This window comes from Eumetopias jubatus, unplaced genomic scaffold (genome assembly GCF_037043125.1).
Source record: "Eumetopias jubatus isolate StellerSeaLion01/CBP00866 unplaced genomic scaffold, mEumJub1_p1.0 scaffold_8, whole genome shotgun sequence".
Taxonomy (NCBI): Eukaryota; Metazoa; Chordata; class Mammalia; order Carnivora; family Otariidae; genus Eumetopias; species Eumetopias jubatus.
Window position 1 is genome coordinate 39,191,961 of NW_028274814.1, and position 22,384 is coordinate 39,214,344.

At 43.0% G+C, this 22,384-nt stretch overlaps 1 protein-coding gene across 3 annotated transcripts in view; it reads right to left on the minus strand.

Moving 5' to 3' along the window:
- Positions 1-1,302: 1,302 nt before the first annotated feature.
- Positions 1,303-22,384, minus strand: part of ERC1 (ELKS/RAB6-interacting/CAST family member 1) — a 563,373-nt gene continuing 542,291 nt past the window's right edge. For all 3 annotated transcript variants that reach the window (XM_088025858.1, XM_088025859.1, XM_028121160.2), the window contains one exon: positions 1,303-6,944. In XM_088025858.1, coding sequence (XP_087881984.1) covers positions 6,807-6,944 — 138 coding nt within the window. In that variant the 3' untranslated portion in view covers positions 1,303-6,806. The remainder of the gene's footprint in view (positions 6,945-22,384) is intronic.

Below are 22,384 nucleotides of genomic sequence, written 5' to 3' on the forward strand. Positions count from 1 at the left end.
AGCCACCTAGTGCCCCAAGACTGGCTAGTTCTTAATCATCTTTGAGCCAGCCTGAGATATTCCACCTCAAAAAATCAAATAATAGCAGTCTTTTTCTAATTCAGAGAGAAAACCAAGTTAATGGATGGAATTCTCAATTGCAAGTTCTTTCATATTTTCCTTGAACCTTGTGGTCTCTGCGTCCATTTGTCTGCAATGGAGTGCTGGTAGACCACAGAGTGAATAAACAAATAGTGAAAGAAGATGAATGGAAAACCCTGGAAAGAGCTGACCAGTGTAAACTGACAGCTTTCTGTGGACACATCTGCTTGTGGTTGTGATCTTATATTTTGCAGTATGATACATGTTCTGCAAGGGAAATTGCTCCTGCTTCATGATGACATGACGAGCAACATCAGGTTCCCAGTCCTGTAAATAGCGCAGTCTCCCAGGTATTCCTCCACCTGGTGGGACTTCTCAGCAGCTGTTCCAGCTGGAGGTGGGCAGGGCCAGAGCCCAGGTGCAGGGAGAACCTGCCAGGAGGGGTGATGTCTGACTCTCCCGTCCAATTCCCAAGTGCCAGTGCACAGCAGGCAGGAATTTCCATGGGGGGGGCGGTGAGGGCAGAGCGCAGCAAGCAGGGTGATCCCCTCTGGGGGTAGATGGGGAAATGGAGCTAAGCAGAAAACTAATTCTCATACAAGAAGTAGCCCCCCCCCCCCGAATAATTTCTTACTGAGCATAATAGGGCCAAAGACAAATACCAAAACTGGGGAATATTCAAGCACAGGTTCTTTGGTTCCTTTATTCTTGGTATTTGCACTTTCTGTTGGCTGCTGCAGCTCCCACATCCCTGAGCTAATACATCGGATACACCGAAAAGAAGCCTGAGTCCCAGGCCTGAGTGAAACCCCCTCTGCCATGCCCTGGCTGCTCCCTAACCTGAGCACCAGCTCCAGAAACGCAGCTCAATGAGAAATGGGGAAACTGGCTCGGGGCCTAGGGCCTAAGGAAGGAGAAAGGGAGGTGGAAACTGACTTCAAAAAGCAATTAAGGGGGCTGCCAGTCCAGCGTTCAGGTGCGGACTTAAAGGAGGCCAACTCCTCTCTCCGAGAACATCACCCCACCAGGCCCATCACAGCTGAGCCCAGCCTTGGCTTCCCCGTCCCCGCCTTAACCCCGGGCACAGTGGGTTCCTGGCTCACCTACACGGCGTTAATCTCTTGGAGGCCGCTGGCTTCTCCCTGCTTTTCTGGCATTTGAGGACTCATCTCACTTGGCTTATCAGACTAGTTGAGACTCAAAGAAAGACACAGCACACGATTTTTAAATAACTTTATAATTTCCTGATGGATTTAGTTTGTGAATAAAAAAGAAAAAAATGGACAAAGTGTTTACAATAATTATCAAGGCAAAGTTGACTCTAACACAATTTCTTTGTAATGTCATTATCCTGTCAGTAACACGACTCCGGCCGTCACACACACACACACACACACACACACACACACGCACGCACGCACACGCACGCACGCACGCGGTTGAAGGCAGCGGGTGCATTTGCATCACAGACACCATCATAGCGGCTGCTACTGTCAGCACAAGGAACTCAAGCTAGAAGGAGTCGGCGCCCAGGGCCCCTCAGCTCCTCTCACTAGAGCGCAGCACTTGTCTTCTGGGGCAGAGGGGAGCAGATCCCGGGGAGACGTCGGGTCTCCATCCTGGACAGCCCGAGGTGCTTGGCAGGGTCCCAGGCCAGTGGGCTAGGCCCGCGTGGGCAGCCCGGCCAGAACGGGGGGGGGTGGGGGGGTGGCCCTCGGGTAGGTCTGGCTGCGTCAGGGCATGAATGCAATACTGGTGTGGCGTGCAAACAAAGGCTGGGCCCGGAGCGCTTGTGCGGGGCCCAGGGGGGAATTTCTCTGGCTTCAGCAAGGGATCCCGTCCTTTCCTGACCATGGCATCTCTGGGGCCTAGAGAGACAGCCTGGGCCTGGGAGATGTAGGCGCTAATAAGCTTAAAGGGAAAGAACCTGGGGCCTGAAGCCAGAAGGAACCGAGATCTGAGTACAATTCATTGGCCTGGATTGCGGGCTCCAGGCTGGCCGGCGCTTGGCCGTGCTGGATGGGTCACTGGATGATATAGCACCAAGTGGGCAGGAGAGAGGGTCTGCGGCCCGCACAGGGCTGCCGCCGGCTGTGAGGCTTCAGAGCCAAGCCCGGGTTACCACACAGTATTAGGCACACTGAGCTGGGACCAAGGTGGGTTTGAGGGTGGTTATGGGGTCACAAACTTTGAAACCTCTACCCAGAGGTCCTGAGGATGTAGAGGAGATCTCTGGCACAAGTGGGGACCCTCTGAGCCCCGGATTCCAATTCCTTTGACTCAGCAGTTGTCTCTTTCACTACCTGGAGGGTGGCCACTGGTGCTTCCCAAGGGGCTAGCCCAGCTGCCACCTTGGCCAACTTGGGGGAGGTGGGGGAGGAGTTCGGCTGCCCCGTAGCTTGAATTCCTTTATTAACATGATATCGTTTTGCATTTCTTAAAACACAGCTCTTTAACTTTTCAGTTCTACAAACTACTTTTTAATATCTTAATAATCTCAACAATGGCCACAATGTAACTGCCCCAATGCTCTGAACCACACAGACAATATCGACAAGCAGAGAAACAAAAGAGGACGTGGGATGGGACAAAAACCCGCTCCCCCCAAATCAATCCCTAAAACCACCTTTCCCCCAAAAGAGTCAGGAGGAGAAATACCTACAAGAGGGTCACAGCACTCGCCAAACACATTGGAGAAAATCAAGAGACACTTGGTTACAGTTTTGACACTAAAAAGTTTGGAAACAGTTTTTGCTTACAAAGAGTAAGTAAAGACAGCCATTTTGTTCAGAAGGATGTCCCTGTAATGCGTGTGTGTTTTTTCTTGCCCAAACATTCCCTTAGTCCACGTGGGGAAAACTCCAGATTCTTTTTAAAACATTTCTTTGACCAGTTCAAGTCGCTGTCCTGAGAGGCCCAGGGACTGGCAGTGATGGATGGGTTGGCCTTGCAGGCTTGGCAAAGAGCAGCAGGCTCTGCTGCGTCTACTCCGCCCTCGTCTGCTTTTCCACAGCTCTGGACTCTTGCGGGTGGCAGGTGAGGCTGGGGAGGCAGACATGGAAGTTACTGACATTACGGCCACAGGGCCCACTGTGACTCAGGAACGGCCGTGGGAGGGTCACATTCTATGTGGCACCATATTCCTTGATTTGCTCTTTCCTCAGAACCCCCCGAGGGCAGCCAGTGGGTCTGTGCCTCACGACTGGGGTCAAAGGGGTGGGCAGGATGGTTCTGGGATCAGCAGGACTCTCTAGCAGCAAATCCAAATGCCAATCCTGAACGTCATAGGGGAGGGATTAGCTCACCAGTTGACTAAAACTTTGTGATGACTTCCTCCTCCTCTTCTCTCTGAGGAGTGGGTTAGCCAACGAACTCCTCGTGGAAAACCAAGCAGACTTTTATTGACAAAAGGTGCCAAGTCACACTGCCACTATGGACCCTGAAGGCAGTCTTGGGTCCCATCTGCTTTACTAGCATTTCTAAAGATCAAGTGTGAGGAAGAGAGAGAAGCATTTAGCTCTTCATTAGACTATAAGGTACCAGGTTAAAGGTTAGAGCTGAGATGGATTTGGGGATTCCCGTTCATATTTCTTAACATATTAAAGCCCATTTAAAATCTTTTCCATTTCAAATGGTATCCAAGTCCTTGTAAATCTCAATTCAGATACTTCACCAAGAACTCAATGAGTACCTGGGATAGAGGTATATGAGAAGATGAGAAAAATCACATTGTGTTTCATCAGTCATGAGCCCCACATTAGATTCCACACACTCTTCTTCTTCCTGTCCCCTTTTATGATGACCTTGATTTGGGGTACAGATCTTTAGGTGCTAAGGGGAAACTAGACCTGCCAATGGAATGGATGAATTTGGTGAATCTAATAGGCAACTGCAGTGAGTTTTCAAGGCTATAGACCTTCCCCAGCAGCTGAGTCACCTTGTGAAAATGAACACCAGAAGAGGGTCATGCAGTGGTAAGTCTTTGTGTGATGGGAATTGCGCATTTAGTAAAAGTTGGCTCGATGAATGATCCCAACTCAATAAGATACTCTAAGTGCTAGACGTTGTATTAATTTTGCCCTTGTAATATAAAGTCAGGTCATGTTTGCTATTAAAGTTTAGCCAAAACCTACTTTCATCTAGAACCAAAGAGTCCTCAGAACCATTTGAGGTGCTAGGATGACTACCCAAGAGGAATCAAGGAGATTCACAGAGACCGGACAGATGATGTTTGCCCAGAAATTTTTCTTCTCAGAAGCACCTGTCCAGAGGACTTCCAGGGGAACCAACAGGAGGGGTTGAAATGAAAAGGGGAAGAAAGGAGGTGCAGTGAGAGTCACACACCCAGGGGGGCGAGCATAGCAGGTACCATATTTGAGAGCAGAGACAGAATGAGCAGGACCCGGGGAGACCTGCTTGCTGCCCCCCTCCCCCCCCACCTGCTAGAGGGTAGCAGCCAGGGCCAGGCCACCCGTCTGGGCACGGCCTCTGCTCCTGCCTGCTCTGCGCGGGTCCTGTAAGGGTGTCCTCATCCCTCAGGTCTCTGGTTATGGTAGATAAAGTGAGATTCTAATACTCCAGGCCTAAGATACGGGGGGCTTTCTACATCACTAACAGGCAGTGCAAGAAATACATGGAATTGAGGTGACTGACCACAAACCACCATGACTAACTGTGTAACCCCTCCAGCTCCCAGCTCGCCCACTTCTGGCCGGCCAGGCTATCAGGAAGCATCTCAGTAAGAAGTTTATGAGCAGAACCCATTTAAACCTTCGACACAAAACATTCTACAGCTTCTCACAGGAGAGGCTGTTTTACAATAGCAGGGAATCCGGGCAGCTGCAGATATGACCCTGTAAGTTAATGGGACAGTCAAGAGTTGCCGGTGGGAAGATACCAGACTGACAGCCGTGGTGACTTTCCAGGCAGCATCAGATTCTCTGGGTGAGTAACTGGGGAGGGGGAAAGAGGAAAATGCAAGACAAAAACATTTAGCCCAGCAACTCTTATCAGAAGACGTGAGTGTCTGGTGGGCGTCTGGCCGGAGAGGTGGTCAAAGGGCTAGATTTGGGTGAAGTGGTCTCTTTCTTGGTGCCTGATTATTCATGACTGCCACTGTCTAAGCTTGGGAAGAATGCCGTTCAAAATGCCAATACCTTCAACTGGATTTGCAACTTTAGGGTCCATTTTCTGATCTGCGACACACGGAGCTGGCCAAGTTCCACGTGATGTGCATGGATGTGTTAAGAAAACACCATCCGCGGCTGTAGCCCCCCTAAACACTACACCCTTGCAGGGTAACAACCACCACAAAAATCCTGAACCACCAAATAAGATCCTGCAGGCAAGTAACTGACTGAGCCCCCCTCAAGGGGGATAAGCCCCCCTCATCAATTCCATTATAAGGAGAAATGAGAAAGGCTCATTTGTGAAAGATTCATCTGGAAAAGAAAACTTCTACTAAGAGAAGGAGTGGGGAGGGGAAGGGTATGCCTTTGACTGCTTTGACTCAACCAGGTTATGTCTCAGAGAGTCCTTCACATTTCTCCCTCACTGAAAAGAGACTTTTGTCAAGGATGGGTACCCAACAGTGACTTGCACACAGTAGGCATTTGATAAATATTCTCTGAATGAAAGGATGGAGGAAGGAATGTGTGTGGGATGAGAGACATTCATTTGTGCCAGAAGGAGGTTTCAGACAATGCTCGAGGCTATGGTTCTGGGAGTGCACATCAAGAGTAAAGCTAAAAGGGAGGGAGGTGGGTGGAACATGGACGGTGGGAAGGCAGAATCATTCTTTTGGGGCTCAGGGGCCTAGAATGCCAATGAAGGAGATGTGTAGGAGAAACCAGCCTGGCCCCAGGGAACTTCTACAGAAGCAGAGCTCTAGGCGGTGACAGCACGGCCTCACGTCAAACCCTTCTTCTCCTTCAGATCCAGATGTATGATCTGACAACCTAAGTATAAGGTCAAAGGTCTTAAGCAAGAGGGACCCGGGGGAGAACTGTCCACACCATCCTCTTGTTAACTGGTTGAGAAGAACAAGGATGAGTGAGACAGAGAGGGCTGGGTAAAGACTCCAAACTTGGGGTATTAGTGTTCACCAAGCCATCATGAGGCCTGCTTGCAGCTCCCCTGCATAAAACATTACACATGAAAGTAAGCAAAAGGGACAGTAAAAAGAAGAGTCAATTTCTTTTGTCCCTGTTCTCTCTTTTCCCCCCTTAAGATTTTTTTTTTTTACCCTTTTAGGAGAAAGCACCTGTTGTGATATTAGAACACTCAGCTCTCTAGTCCACTGGGAAGTTTCTTTCAATATGCTGAACTCCAAGGAGATTCCAGGTTTAGTTCTCATGTCAAGGGCAGAAGGAAAAAGGGCTCTCCACTCCATGTCCCTCTGTAAGGGCAGAACCACCAGCTTCCACAGTTCTCCACTGCTGATGACTGGATGGCAGTTCTTCATGGAAACCTGGCCACTTACCCACCCTGGACATCAGGAAAATTAGTGTAGAGACAATATCCAAAGTTGAAAGGCAGAGTCAAGATGTCCAGCTGTAGAAAGGGTGCTGGAATCACACTCAAAGGACCAACCAAGATAGGATAGAGTTTGTAGTGTTTGTTGGGTGCCAGGAAGTTTCTGGGTGCCCGTTCCTTACAGTTCTTCTTTCTTGACTCCTGGATTTACTCCAGCAGGCTGCTGGGCTGGCCGCTCCCACAAAGCAGGGTCAGGACGACTCTTCCAATGCATTGACCACTTGCTCCAGGATGTCGGGACAGTGATCTGCTATCTGCTGGAGAATGGCATTGGCAAACTCCTGTAGCTCTGCATTGTCCCGTTCACCTTTTTCTAACTCATCCTGAAGCTGAAAGGGAAAGGAAAGATGGACTTCAGATAAGATAAAATGATGCTGTTCGCACTGGGTTAACTGTTATTGCTCATGAGTAAGGAAATGGCATTTCCAACAACATGGCTGAACCTGGAGGGCATTATGCTAAGTGAAGTAAACCAGAAAGACAAATACTGCATGGTATCACTTCTAAGTGGAATGGGGGGTGGGAGGGAAAAGACACACTCACAGAAACACAAAGTAGAATAGTAGCTACCAAGGGCTGGGGGAGTGGGGGAAATGGGAACAGGTTGGTAAAGGGGTACAAGCTTTCAGTTATAACATAAATAACGTCTGAAGATCTAATGTACAATATGATGACTACAGTTGATAACATTGTACTGTATAATTAAATATGCTAAGAGAGCCTGGGTGGCTCAGTTGGTTGAGCGTCTGACTCTTGGTTTCAGCTCAGGTCATGATCTCAGGGTCGTGGGATCGAGTCCTGCATCGGGCTCTGTGCTGCTGACCATGGAGCCTGTTTGGGATTCTCTCTCTCCCTCTGCCCCTCTCCCCACCTAAAAAAATAAATATGCTAAGAGAGTAAAATTGAAATGTTCTCAAAAGGGAAAAAAAAAGAGCTATGTGAGAGGACAGATGTATTACCTCGACTATGGGGATCTTCACAATGTGTACCAAACCATCATGTTGTACACTTATGTCAGTTTTATTTGTCAATTAAACCTTAATAAAGCTGGAATGAAAAAAGAAATGACCAAAAAAAGGAGAGGCACTTTCTATGGGAAGTCTTCCTGCATCAAAGTTCCCAGTCAGGAAGGGGTCCAAGTTAACATCGAGTGTTTGCTTGTGAAGAGGTGACTAGTCCAAGTCCCAAAGGGGGTAAGCCAGCACCAGTGCTCTCACGCCAGGGAGAATGTTCTCTCCACTGTGTCACAATATTACACCCATGCCCAGCAGGGGAGAGGGGCACACCCATGATCTCAGATGGATCTTAATCTTGCATAATGGTCCTCTGTCCTAGGGAAACTTATATCTAATAGACCTTTCCCCGTTTGCTATAAACCACTTTTTTTTAAAGATTTTATTTATTTATTTGCGAGAGAGAGAATGAGAGACAGAGAGCACGAGAGGGAAGAGGGTCAGAGGGAGAAGCAGACTCCCCGCTGAGCAGGGAACCCGATGTGGGACTCGATCCCAGGACTCCAGGATCATGACCTGAGCCGAAGGCAGTCGCTTAACCAACTGAGCCACCCAGGCGCCCTGCTATAAACCACTTTTATTCAGTATGTTAGACTACCTGCTAATTTAGGCCTGCTAATTTAGTTAAAAGAGATTACTCTGAGAAACACATAAGATAGTCCTCTGTTTAGGAGTAAGTATAATTCTAACTTCCTATTGTTTCAAACGCTCTCTTGGACATTCCTTCAAGCATTAAGCCAGCATTTATCGAGGGCCTCCTGTGTGCTCGGTGCTGAAAGATGAATGCATTTGGTCCTTGCCCCGAGATCCATGAAGGTTAATGGAAGAGAAAAACACATGCACAGATAATTAGTTACCACAAGCGAGGCCTGAACACGTGCTACAGGGGAAGACCCAAGAATGACAGCTGCATCCTGGAGGGGTCTGGGCAGATGTTACTGCAGGCGGTATGTGATGTGGATCCTGAGAGCTGCAGAAGAGTTTGTGGGGAGATCAAAGAAGAGGCTTTCAAGCAGAAGAAAGAAATGCAGATGCGCAGAGCTATGAAGGGGCTTGGCACAGACCTCGGGAAGATGGAACCTTTCAGTGCGGTGGGAGCGTAAGGTAAAGGGACTGTGTAGAGAATGACAGGAAATGAAGCTGAAGAGGCAGACGGGGGCCAGACTGTGGATGGAGAGCTAAGCAGTTCAGATTTAATCTGGTTAAAAAACAAACAAACAAAAAAGGAACTCTAAGAGCTCTTAAACAGTGCAGTGACATGATCAGCTTCATGCTCTCGGAAGAGAACTGTGAAGATAAAAACAAGTTAGACTGAGTGAAAGGAAGAATCAGCCAAGCGAGGTTACTGTGTCAAGCCCGGGGCCATGGGGCAGGGCCAGGGGACAGGGAGGGCGACAGATGGGTGTGAGACTTCCTCAAGGTAGGACTGACTGGTAGGAGGTGAAGTTCAAGGAGAGAGGTGGAGGATCATTTTGACAGCTCTAGCTGCGGACATTAGGCAAATAAGACTGAAAGTGCAGGAGGCAGAGCAGGTTTTTAGGGAAGCAGAGGGATTAAAAACTGAGTTCCAAGTGTATTAAGGATGCAGGTTCTGGAGTTAGGCTGCCTGGGTTTCAATGTCACCTGTGGCACTTACTAGTCTGTATGACCTGGATCTCTCTGAGCCTCAGTTTTCTCATTTATAAAATGGAACAATACATTTATAGGGCTGTTTTAAGGATCTAATGAGATATTCATATCAAGTGCAGTACAATGCTTGACACACAGAAAATGTTTGATAAATGTTAGATGTTGTTATAATTATTGCTAAATTGGTAAGATTACCTTGACAGACCATGTCGATTAAAAAGCAAACAGAACCAAGTTTTAATCACACCGCTGACAGAATCTACATGCTGTGAGCCAAGAATGAGCATGCTGCTGCTTCAAATATATCAAAGCGTTGGGAACAGATTTTGCAATCTTCTTTCTGTTAAATGTTGACTAAAACCTCAGGACATGCAAGGACCAGATTTAGACTACACTAAGTCTTGACGCATTTCAAGGCCTGGCTGTGTCGTATGAAAGTGAATCTCTGAAATGGGGAAACCAAAGAAACTGTGCCTTTTAAATCCAGCTGCAGAGAATATAGCCCGGAAAGATTGCTAGGTGAGGAGGCTCACGTCTCTTGAACGGAACTGAAGTCAACCACACAAAGTAAGAGAGGAGGCTGTACAGTTGTACTGCCTCCGTTTCCCCATCTCAGTCCTTCCCAGGAACATTCCAGACATCTTTGGTTTATATTCTGAGCCAGGTGTCTGCACTTCACTCTCTACAACTCACATATTTATTTCCTGCGGAACATTTTTTATTCCCATTTGGCTTCTGTTTGTTAAGTAGATAATCATGAAGTTACTAATGGATACATTTTAGTTTAGTATTTTTTTAGTATCTTTTTTTACTAATTTAAAAAGTATTACACACACGTTGTAGAAAATTTGGAAAACAAAAACCAGGAAAAAAAATCAACTATAATATTAGCATCAGGAGATAACCACTGTTACATATTTTTTTGTATATTCTTTGAGATGTTGTTTTATTATATATACATGTAATTTTAGAAACAAAATGGCAATGACAGTATATAGGGTATTTGTGAACTGATTTTGTTTTCACCTAAAAATATACCACAAATACGTTTCCAAACCAAATCCCAAAGGCTCTTTCAGAGCTTGATGATTAATTCTAAATTTATCCATATATATAACAGGAGCCAAGAAAATATTTGAAAGGAAGAAAAATGATGTGTGGACTAGCTTACCAGATTATAAAACATACTGCAAAAAGACACTAATAATTAGAAGAGTATTGTGCTGATAAAATTAGATCACTGGATTTAGAATATGATCAGGAGGCATTTGAAATCAATGAATTGTATTAGGTCAACTGGGCCTAGTTGTGGTTGGATTCCTGCTCATACCATATATAAACATAAATTTAAAATTACCTGAAGGTCTAGATTTAAAAATTATACTGCAAGTACATGTTCTTCTCATGCACACACAAAAAACATTCTCCAGGACAGATCATATGTAAGGCCTTAAAATGAATCTTAATAAATTTAAGATTGAAATCACATCAAGCATGTTTTCCAACCACAATGGTATAAAACTAGAAAGCAGTTATAAAAAGAACAGAAAAATTCACAAATATTTGGAGATTAAACAACATGTGACTGAAAAATCAATGGGTCAAGAAAAAAATCAAAAGAGAGATCAAAAAATGCCTTGGGACAAATAAAAATGTAAATACAATATACCAAATCTATGGGATACAGTAAAAGCATTTTTAAGAAAGATTCATTTATTTATTTGAGAGAGAGGGGAAAGAGGGGTAGAGGGAGAGAGAGAATCTCAAGCATACTCCCCACTGAGCATGGAGCCCAACACAGGGCTTGATTCCACAACCCTGAGATCATGACCTGAGCCAAAGCCAAGAGTCGGATGCTTAAACAACTGAGCCACCCAGGCACCCCTAACGGCAGCTCATAGTGATAGATGCCTACAGTAAGAAGCAAGAAAGAGCTCAACCTAACTTTATACCTCAAGGAACTAGGAACAAAAGCCCAAAGTTAGTAGAAGGAACAAAATAACAAAGATGAGAGTGGAAATGAATGAGAGACTAAAAAGACAACAGAAAAGATCAATGAAACTAAGAGCTGGTTTTTTGAAAAGATAAACAAAATAGACAAACCTTTAGCTAGACTTACCAAGAAAAAAAGCAAAAGAATGCAAATACATAAAATCAGAAGTGAAAGAAGAGCTGTTACAACTTATACCAGAGAAATACAAAGAATCAAAAAAGACTACTATGAAAAACTCTATGCCAACAAATTGGACAACCTAGTAGAAATGGATAAATTCCTAGACACACACAACCTACCAAAACTGCATCATGAAGAAACAAAAAGTCTGAATGGATTCTTAGCCAGGGAACTGAATCATTAATCATTAATCAACCTTCCAACAAACAGAAGTCCAAGACCAGATAACTTCATCACTGGTGAATTCTACTGAACATTTAAAGAAGAATTAATACCAATCCTTCTCAAACTCTTCCAAAAAACAGAAGAGGAGGGATACTCCCAGACTCATTTTATAAGCCTAGCATTGCTCTGATACCAAAACTAGGAAAGGACAACACAAAGAAAGAAAATAATCAGGTCAATATCCCTGATTAACATAGATGCAAAGATCCGAATGAAATATTAGCAAACTGAATTTAATACTTCATTAAAAGGATCATATGCCATGATCAAGTGGGATTTATTCCAATGATGCAAGGATGCTTCAACATCTGTAAATCAATAAATATGATACACCACAGTAACAAAATGAATAATAAAAATCATATGATCATCTCAACAGATGTAGGAAAAGCATTTGACAAAATTCAACATCCATTTATGATAACAACTGTCAACAAAGAGGGCAGAGTGAATATACCCTGACATAAACTAAAGGGAAAAAAGACAAAAGGACAAGTATTGGTATCAACGTATTATGAAAGTGGTACTACAAGCCTAATAACAGAGAAATGGGCAGAGGATACGAATAAAGAATTCACTGAAGAAATACAAATGGCTAATAAGCACATAAAAATTTCAATTTGTAATTGTAATTGCTCAATTTCATTTGTAATTAAAGGAATACAGATTAAACAAGATAGGGTTTTGTTCCCCCTATCACATTGCCAAAAGTTTCCAAAAGACTGCTACAAAATCACTGTTGGGGAAGTGGGTACTCTTATACTATGTGGGAATACAGTGAGCAATTTGGTCTCATCAACCAAATTTATTTATTTATTTATTTATTTATTTATAAAGATTTTATTTATTTATGTGACAGAGACACAGCGAGAGAGGGAACACAAGCAAGGGGAGTGTGAGAGGGAGAAGCAGGCTCCCTGCTGAGCAGAGAACCTGATGCAGGGCTCGATCCCAGGACCCTAGGATCACGACCTGAGCTGAAGGCAGATGCTTAATGACTGAGCCACCCAGGCACCCCTCATCAACCAAATTTAAACACAAATATCCTCTGACCAAATAATTCCACTTTTAAGAGTATATTCTATAAAAATACCAGTAAGAAATTCAAGAATGTATACACAAGTTTATCAAGACAATCTGTAAGAACAAAAATTTACTAACAACCTCAGGGTCGAACAAGAAGTGAGAGAGATTGATATGTTCGGAGATCCATCCATCCATCCATCCATCCATCCATCCATCCATCCATCCATCCAAAGTATATATAAAGAGAAATCCAAAACTATTAAAGAATGGCTAGTTTGAACGGATGAAAGGGCTTTCAATTTTACTGTTCTTTTTAAATTTTTTTTAAAGATTTTACTTATTATTTGGGGGAGACAGAGAGAGAATACAAGCAGGGGGAGCAGCAGGCAGGGGGAGAGGGAGAAGCAGGCTTCCTGCCGAGCAGGGAGCCCAATGCAGGGCTCAATCCCAGGACCCCGGGATCATGACCTGAGCCGGAGGCAGATGTTTAACCGACTGAGCCACCCAGGTGCCCTTGTTTTTTTTTAAACTGAAGTATAGTTGACACACAATATTACATTAGTTTCAGGTGTACAATATAGTGATTTAACAAACCTATATGTTATACCATGCTCACCACAAGTGTAGCTCCCATCTGTCACCATACAACACTATTACAATACCATTAACTATATTCTCTATGCTGTACCTTTTATCTTCACGACTTACTCATTCCATAACTGGAAGCCTGTATTTCCCGCTTCCCTTCATCCATTTTGCCCAGCCGCTTACCCCGTTCCCCTCTGGCAACCACCAGCTCATGGTCTGTATTTATGGGTCTGTTTCTGCTTTTTGTTTATTCATTTGTTTTGTTTTTTTAGATTACACATGTAAGTGAAATCATATGGTACTTGTCTTTCTCTGTCTGACTTACTTCACTTTGCATAATACCTTCTAGGTCCATCCATATTGTTGCAAATGGCAAGATCTCATTCCTTTTTTATGGCTGAGTAATATTCTACAATATATACGTATGTGTATAGATACACCTGTCTGTCTGTCTGTCTCTCTCACATATAACATCTTCTTTATCCATTCCTCTACTGATAGGCACCTGGGTTGGCTTCCATAATTTGGCTAGTGTAAATAATGCTGCAATAAAGATAGGAGTATATGTATCTTTTCTAATTAGTATTATTTTCATTTTCTTTGGGTAAATGGCCAGTAGTGAAATTGCTGGACCATGCATTAGTCTATCTTTAATGTTTTGAGGAACTTCCGGTATTGTTTTCCACAGTGGCTGCATGGATTTACATTCCTGCCAAGAGTGCACAAGGGTTCCCTTTCCCCACATCCTCACCACCACTGTTACCTCTTATCTTTTTTATTCTAGCCATTCTGACAGGTGTGAGGTGATATCTCATGTCATCAGAGTTTTGATTTGCATTTCTCTAATGATCAGTGATGTTGAGCATCTTTTTATGTGTCTGATGGCCATCTGTATGTCTTCTTTGGAAAAATACCCGTTCAAGTCCTCTGCCCATTTTTATTATTTTTTTAAAGATTTTATTTATTTGACAGAGAGAGACACAGCAAGAGAGGGAACACAAGCAGGGGGAGCGGCAGGCAGGGGGAGAAGCAGGCTTCCCACTGAGCAGGGAGCCCGATGTGGGGCTCAATCCCAGGACCCTGTGATCATGACCTAAGCCGAAGGCAGATGCTTAACGACTGAGCCACCCAGGCGCCCCCCTCTGCCCATTTTTAATTGTATTATTTGGAGGGTTTTTTTTGCTGTTGAGTGGTTTAAGTTCTTTATATATTTTGGATATTAACTTCTTACTGCATGTATTGCTTGCAAATATTTTCTCCCATTCAGTAGGTTACCTTTTTGTTTTCCTGATGGTTTCCTTCACTGTGCAAACTTTTTATTGTAGTGTAATCCCAATAGTTCATTTTTGTTTTTGTTTCCCCTGCCCGAGGAGACAGATCTAGAAAAATGTGGCCAAGGTAAATGGCAAAAGACATTATTGCCTATGTTTTCTCCTAGGATTTTTATGGTTTCAGGTCTCACATTCAGCTCTTAATTTATTTAGTTTTTAAAAGATTTTATTTATTTATTTGAGAGAGTGAGAGAGAGTACGAGCCGGGTTGCGGGGGGCAGAGGAAGAGGAAAAAGCAGACTCCCCACTGAGAGCAGTGAGCCCAATGCAGGGCTCCATCCCAGGACCCTGGGATCATGACCTGAGCTGAAGGCAGACGCTTAACGGACTGAGCCACCCAGGTGCCCCTCCCACATTCAGGTCTTTAATTCATTTTGTTTACTCTATATACTTCTGTATTGTTTGATTTCATACCACAAGCAGCACTGATATGATAAGGAATATGGATAAAAATATATAAATATTCAAAGCTGCATGTATTTGAAAATAGTATTTCAAATAGCATGTATTTGAAATAGTATGAGCTCACAAGGCACGGAGGAGGACATGCACTTGGCTGTTCGCTGAAGTTGAGGAATACAGGATCTTGGGTCTTGACAGAAGCAGTACCAGTCTCTGAGGGTGACAAAAGGCCTTTGGACTGGCTAGGCTTGGGCACTATCCTTCAGAGGATCCTTGTTCTGTTCAGTGGTTTCAGGGAAACCACACCTAGGGCACTGCGTTCCCTTTCAGGCACCTTGTTACCCAAAAAATGGAGGCAAACTGAAGTAAGTTCAAAGGAAAATGGCAGGCATGACTAAGAAGCTGAAAGGATCATTTTATGAGGCAGGATTAGAAGAACTAAGTGGCAGACCTGAACTAACTGAACACTAAGGGGAGGGAACATGATTATGACCTACAAATGTCAGGAGGGTGTACAAGAGAAGCGGGAGGGGTGATTTAGCACTGGAGGAAGAAGGGCAACTAGAAGTGATAGAAAAAGATTAGGGGGAAAAAACCAGAGGCGGACTGTAAGACTATGCTTTTTCCAAGGGCTAATGAATGATTTGCCTGGGAGAAGGTGTTTAAAAAGAGAAGGGATCAGAACAACCACAAAGTTTAGAGAAGGAAGTGTTCCTTCATTAGCTGGAGTTGCTTTCCATCTGGTGGGGCTTTCTCTGTTCTCCAGGGATTATGAGTGGTTTGCGTTTTATCTGCAAGCAATATTAGATGTGGGCATGGCTGAGCAGGGAGAGAGTTCATTGGCACTTGATCCATTATATGCTAACATTTCCTGTCTTGAAAAAAAATCTCAGGGGCACCTGGGTGGCTCAGTCACTAAGCGTCTGCCTTCAGCTCAGGTCATGATCCCAGGGTCCTGGGATCGAGCCCCGCATCGGGCTCCCTGCTCCATAGGAAGCCTGATCCTCCCTCTCCCTCTCCCCCCGCTTGTGTTCCCTCTCTCACTGTCTCTCTCTCTCTTTCAAATAAATAAATAAAATCTTAAAAAAAAAACAAAAACCTCAACTTTTCTTGTGAGACTGGAATTACATTTAAAATGAGGATTTTTATTTTGACTTTGAAACGCAAAGCTTTAGTCATTCTGAAGTCAAAGGAGTACAGGAATGTGTGAAAGAAAAAAAGCACTTAGGAAAGAAAGGCAATGTGAAGTAATCAAACTAAAAACATAGACAGATGTGCTATACAGCACAGGTGTGAAAACAAATCTTGAAATGTATTAGTACCTCGTTATTTTAAAATATTTTTTTAGCATGTGCGTCACATGTTAAAAAAGGGAAGTTTTTGTATGGTATCAGTATGTAGCGGGTCCTATGGTTAAATTGGGAAAAGTGTGTTCTAGCTTCTGAAGTGTAATTTACCAGATCTCACTCAAGACATTCCTGTTCCCTCTACCCCCTGCCCACTGCCCATGCTCTGCCCCCATGCCTGCCTACTCAACTCTCACCTCCTCCTCAAAGAAAGGCCATTTTAGACTTAACATCAGAAAAGAACCTCCCCAAAAGTACAAACATGTAATATTTGGGACTCAATGAAAATGCTTATTATATCCTAGTGCAATAAATTAAATCCTTTTCTCTCCTTCTTTCCCTTCCTTGTTAAAGCTACATATCCAAACTTAGTATATAAGACTGAGTAATCCAACAAGATCTTCCACTTCCTCTTCTCTCCCTTCTAATATTGGCAGGCTAATTCCACCACTATAAGTACTACAGTGAAAAATACTGTCCTCTTGGTTTACTTTCTTAAAAACACCATAATTACATATAGCACGTAAGTTTGCACAATGCCCTCTCTAGATAAGGAAGATGCAATTCTCTGTGTATGTATTGAAAGCTCTGTATCTAAAGCAAACAACAACAAATGTAAAAACACTTGCACAGTAAAATATTTCCACTAAACTAAGCTTTTTCTAGAACTTAAGCATTAAATCCCTTATCTCAGCACCCTCGTTTCCTCCATATATAAAATCTCTACTACACAATCTTCCTCAAGTCTCTCGGGCACCTCAAGATTTAGTGGAAAAGCCCCTATCTACTAAGCCTTCATTTAACTAAGATACTCTGGAAGAAGGGATTATCAGAATAATAGATGAATAGGTATGCACAGTAGAGAAAATAGAAAGTAATATGCTTTGCTTAAAGAAATAGGGATTTGAACATGTGGATTAGGGATGACCGTGAGGGCAGCAAGTTTTGCTGCTCCAAACATCCTGCATGCGGGTTCTGTGCCATTAGTGACAAAGGGCACAGCACTCGTATGCCTCAGTACTGTTCACTGTGTAAGTAACCAGTGAGTCTGAGGAAATTGTGACTAAGGTAATGCAGACGTGAAACAAAACTACCTCACAATAACCTCACAACACTCCTTGCTCCTAATTTCTTCTCCAGGCTAACTTGAGCCACAGGTCCCTGACCCTTTAATTAACTCTCTGCTTCCAACCTCTCCTCTCCCTGGGTGTTTCACCATGGCTTCCAAGGGCACTCTCATCCCGAAACGACCTTTCGAATCTCACAAGCTAACACCAATTTTCCTCTTTCTTTCACCATCAAACATCTCAAAGGAATGGTTTACATTTGCTACCTCTGTTTCCCATTTCCCTCCTTAGCACCAAAGAATTTACTTTCTGCTATTCACTGGAACTGCTCTCTCAAAAGGTTACTAAGCCAAGACCTCTCCACTGAAAATTATAAAACATTTAGAGAAATAAAAGATATCTTAAATGGAGGAATGCAAGATGACCATGGATCATCAGACTCAATAGCATAAAGTGTTAATTCTGCCCAAACTAATCTACAGATTCAATACAGGCCAAATAAAAACTCTGGCAGGTGCGTGCACACGTGCGTGTAAAATGACAAGCTAATTCAAGGCATAAGTAGAAATGTAAAGAGCCAAGAATAGCCAAGGCAATCTCAAAGAACAAAGTTATAAGAACGTGAAGAACAATCATGAAGAAAAGTATTACTATAAAGCTATAGTTATGAACATAGCTTGTTAACTGGCACAAGAACAGGCATATAAACCAATGGAAGCCAGAAAAATAGTCCAAACCTGGGAATAACTCAAATGTCCGTCAACAACTAGGTGATAAATTGTGGTATATTCATTCATACAATGGAGTGACATACAGCAATGAGAACGAATGAACTATACCTATGTATATCATAATAGACACATTTCATAAACATGATGTTGAATGAAAGAAGCAAGATGCAAAAGAGTTCACACTGTATGATTCCAGGTATAAACAGTTAAAAAACAGGTAAAACTGATCTCCAGTGTTAGAAGTCAGGTTACCCATGGAGGGTGGAGTAGTGGCATGACAAGAGGCTTCCGAGGTGCTGGGAACTTTCTGCTTCTTGTCCCAGATGTTCATTACATGAGTGTGTAAAAACTCATTGAACTGCATCTTATCACCTGTGTATTTTTTTGCATGCATGTTATAAAGGAACACAAAAACCAGAACTGAACCTCAAGGATTCCCTAACAGCATAATTCAATGGCTTTAAGTGTCTTCAACCTGCTTGAGCTCCTCTGGGCTGTTTGTTCTGATAACACCTCCTTCTAAAATCTCTCTTCTTGACTTTCTTGTTCTCCTCTCCCTGTTCTTTCTTCTCTGTCCTACTGCTGTTCTTCCTTCTGCTTCCTCCCACACATGCAGGGGTCTCCTGGGCTCAAGGGGGGGGCATTCTTCCATTCTTCCTCTTTTGTCCTCTGCTGGGGTAACACTGTCTATCTTTAGCTTTATAATAAAAACAACAAGTAACTTATGGGACATTTATTATGGGTCAGGTATTATTCTAAGTCCCTTAGTGCATTAACACGTTTAATCTACTTTTTTTGCCAATTTATTTTTTTTGAGATGGGTTTTTGTGGGTTTTGTGTGGTCTGAATAACTTTTAGCATAGAAAGTTTCACACACATTCAAAAGGAAATAGTAAAATAACCCATACGTGACCTAAACTTAAGGATTATCAAGGTATGTCAATATAATTACATCTCTAACTCCCTTCTCTCTCCGGAGTTTGACCCACATTTTTCAAATGCTTAATAAACACTTCTTTGTGAATGTTCCACTTACACGTCAACTCATACTGTTCATACTGTTTAATAAACTGTTGTTTTCACTTAATTACTACAAATAGTTTTTCATGTGATTAAATATTCTTCTAAAACAAAGGTTTTATTTTATTTATTTATTTATTTTTTAAAAGATTTTATTTATTTGAGAGAGAGAGAATGAGAGATAGAGAGCACGAGAGGGAAGAGGATCAGAGGGAGAAGCAGACTCCCTGCTGAGCAGGGAGCCCGACATGGGACTCAATCCCGGGACTCCAGGATCATGACCTGAGCCGAAGGCAGTCGCTTAACCAACTGAGCCACCCAGGCGCCCTAAAACACAGTTTTTAAATGGGTCATATTGTAATCCATTTTATGGATGTATTATAATTTAAATAATTCCATTATTAGAAATTTAGTTTGTTTTCAATTTTTCATTACTACAAACAGTAACAATGTTGCTTGCTAGTACATAAATCTTTGCATATTTATGATCATTTTCTTAAAATTCCTGGGTCAAAGGGTATATACCTCTTTAAGCTTCTGACATGTTACCAAACTATTCCAGAAGAGCTGTACTAATTTTCAGACTCTAGGCAATGAATAAGGGTGCTCATTACCCCACCTACTCAATATACTGGGGCAACACACACACACACACACACACACCCCAACCTTGCTGATATGACAGGGCTATTTTCATTTGCAGTTCTTTGTAATTCTTTTCATTTGTAGTGAAGCCAAAAATTGAGGCCAAACATTTATGAATATATTTATTGGCCATTTCTTCTTCTGGGAAATTCCTGTTAACACCCTTTCCAGGCTATGTTTCTTTTGGTTTAGTTTCTTCCCTGCTGATCTCCTGGTCACAGCCGTAACATAAGCTCTCTTATTCTAGTATCTTTCGCTTATTGTAATAGCTTCACAAGTACATCAACCTTGGTTTGTAAGAGCACTCTTTCTAAAAACAGGTTGGATTAGGTTCCCTCCTTCTCTTCCAATGTCTTAAATGATTTCCTACTTACAAAAGAGAGTCCAATCTGACTTCATCCTACTTTCCCAATTTCATCTCCTGGGACAGCCTTGCCATATGCATCTAGCCTCCCGGTATATGCCCTCATCTTTGCTTTTATTCTGTTGTATTTCCCTTGTCCTAGAATGCAGACAATCTTCCCTCCTACACACCTCTCTTCCCTATGTTACTTATCCTTCATGACTGAGCACAATGGGCTCTTCTCTCTGTGACGCCTTCTCTGTTCAGAGGTAAATATTGCTAAAGTATTAATTTGGTCTCGTGTTTCAAGAGTTGGCGATCTGTTTAATTCCCCAACTCTTCTTCAAATTCCTCGACGGGTTCTTTTTTACATACCAGTGCTGCCTAGCAAAATACCTTGTCCAAAGCTGGCGATCGAGAAGTGACTGGAGTATAAAGCGAAGGAACATGTTAATTCTGGAGGGAAAACACTGATAACTTTCCAAAGAGCTTTTTAAGATAAAATGTGAAGCATCTCAAAATCAAGACAGTGTGATGATGCAGACCTTAGAGCAGGGCACATAAACTGTATACGGTGGCATCTCACTTGGTTTAAAGTTCTCAAAAAGTGGAATATGGGCCAAGTAAAGGATACTAAGGTGGTCTCTGGCAGGAATTTGCTGGCTTTGTCTGCTGAATGTTATTATAATGTATTCTGTTTTTAGTAGCTATTCCAGCCCTCCCTGAACTCAGAGTAGTAATATGATTTCTAGAGGGACATGAGCCAAGAATCACAAATGCAAAAGCAACTCAATCTGAATGCTCGAAGCAACACACACTAGAAGTGTGTGAACACAAGGCAAGAAGAGAATGCTTCAGCTTCAACCACTGGTCAGGGGACAGGCAGACAGGGGAAGCTGAGAAAGAAACGAGGTATTTCAGAGATGATGTTCTACAACCTCACACCCATCCAAAATATTGTTGTAAGAGGCCAGCTGTAAGGGAAGCCAATCGAGTTCTCTTCCTGCTTTCAACGTTAGGATGGTTCTCTGTCAGAGAACAGAGCTAATGGTGTGAAGAATAATAAGGAATGTAGCTAGGCTGGATGGAGGAACAGAAGTACAGCTGAGGGGGGTAAAAAAAAGAAGAAGTACAGCTGAGGGATGTGCCAACTGGTTCAGGGAAATTGCCCCAGAACATTTATGGCTCAACACAGGTCATGATTTCAGAATACCTACCATATCTCTTCATAGCCAAGTAAAGGCATAGGGAGAGTGAACAGAAATTCACAAAATTAGTCTTAAAGGAGAGAAAATAGCTTTATTTCAAGGTAAAGAGCTCTTTTCGCAGTCACAGGGGGGTGAGGTGAAAGAAGACAATGTATGGACGGATATGGAGAAAGGATATGGTTACAAGAGATGGAACTGAATGAATTCAGTTGTGGTTGGCAGTGACTCAGATTAATTCCTTTCTGAGGATGGTTTTGCAGTGGGCAGGAAATTACACAGAGATGCTTAGTTTGGTCGAAGCAGACAAGAATCTGAACTTGAGGTTTTTAACAGCTAGGTGTCAGGATGCATAGGCCATGAGGTCTGAGGTAGTAACTGGCATGGTAATTGGAGCCTTTTGGAGGTGATGGATCAAGCTGAAATGGTTCTCTGTGCTGGCCAGATCTGGGCCGGAGCCCCCCAGCCCCAATTAGCAGGCTGTGCAACCACATCTGCTTAGGAGGTATGAAGACATGAAAGAACTTCTGAGTTTGGATTTTTGAAAAACTAGAAAAAACTAGAATAAAATGAAATGCCTTTTGCCACAGTATCTGTTGATAAAACATAAAATGCATGTGGTCAGAGGGAGCACACGGTGGGTATTTCTTGTCTAGTCATTTACTTTTCAGCAGGTATCTGGCCACTTTTTCACTCTGTAGAGTCCCTCTAGCATTTAGTACCAGGGAAAACTAAAGTTGCTCTTGAAGTATTTGTCCTATGATTATTTCCCACAGATTAACTGCAAAATCCTTTCTTCCTTGGTATTTCAAGTCAGCTTGCAGCTTGAATCTCCTAGTTTTCTTCCTGAAGTCTCCATCTGCCCCAGTTGCTTGGCATGTTGGGCCTGAAGCAAAGCCACCACGGCCCTAGGCTCTGTGCAATGCTGAGTGGAAGTGGTCATGATCACAAGGTTGCTACGGGCCTTCTCTTCCCTAACTTGTAATGAACTCCTTTGTCAGGCAATGTCTGATTTTGTTCTCATA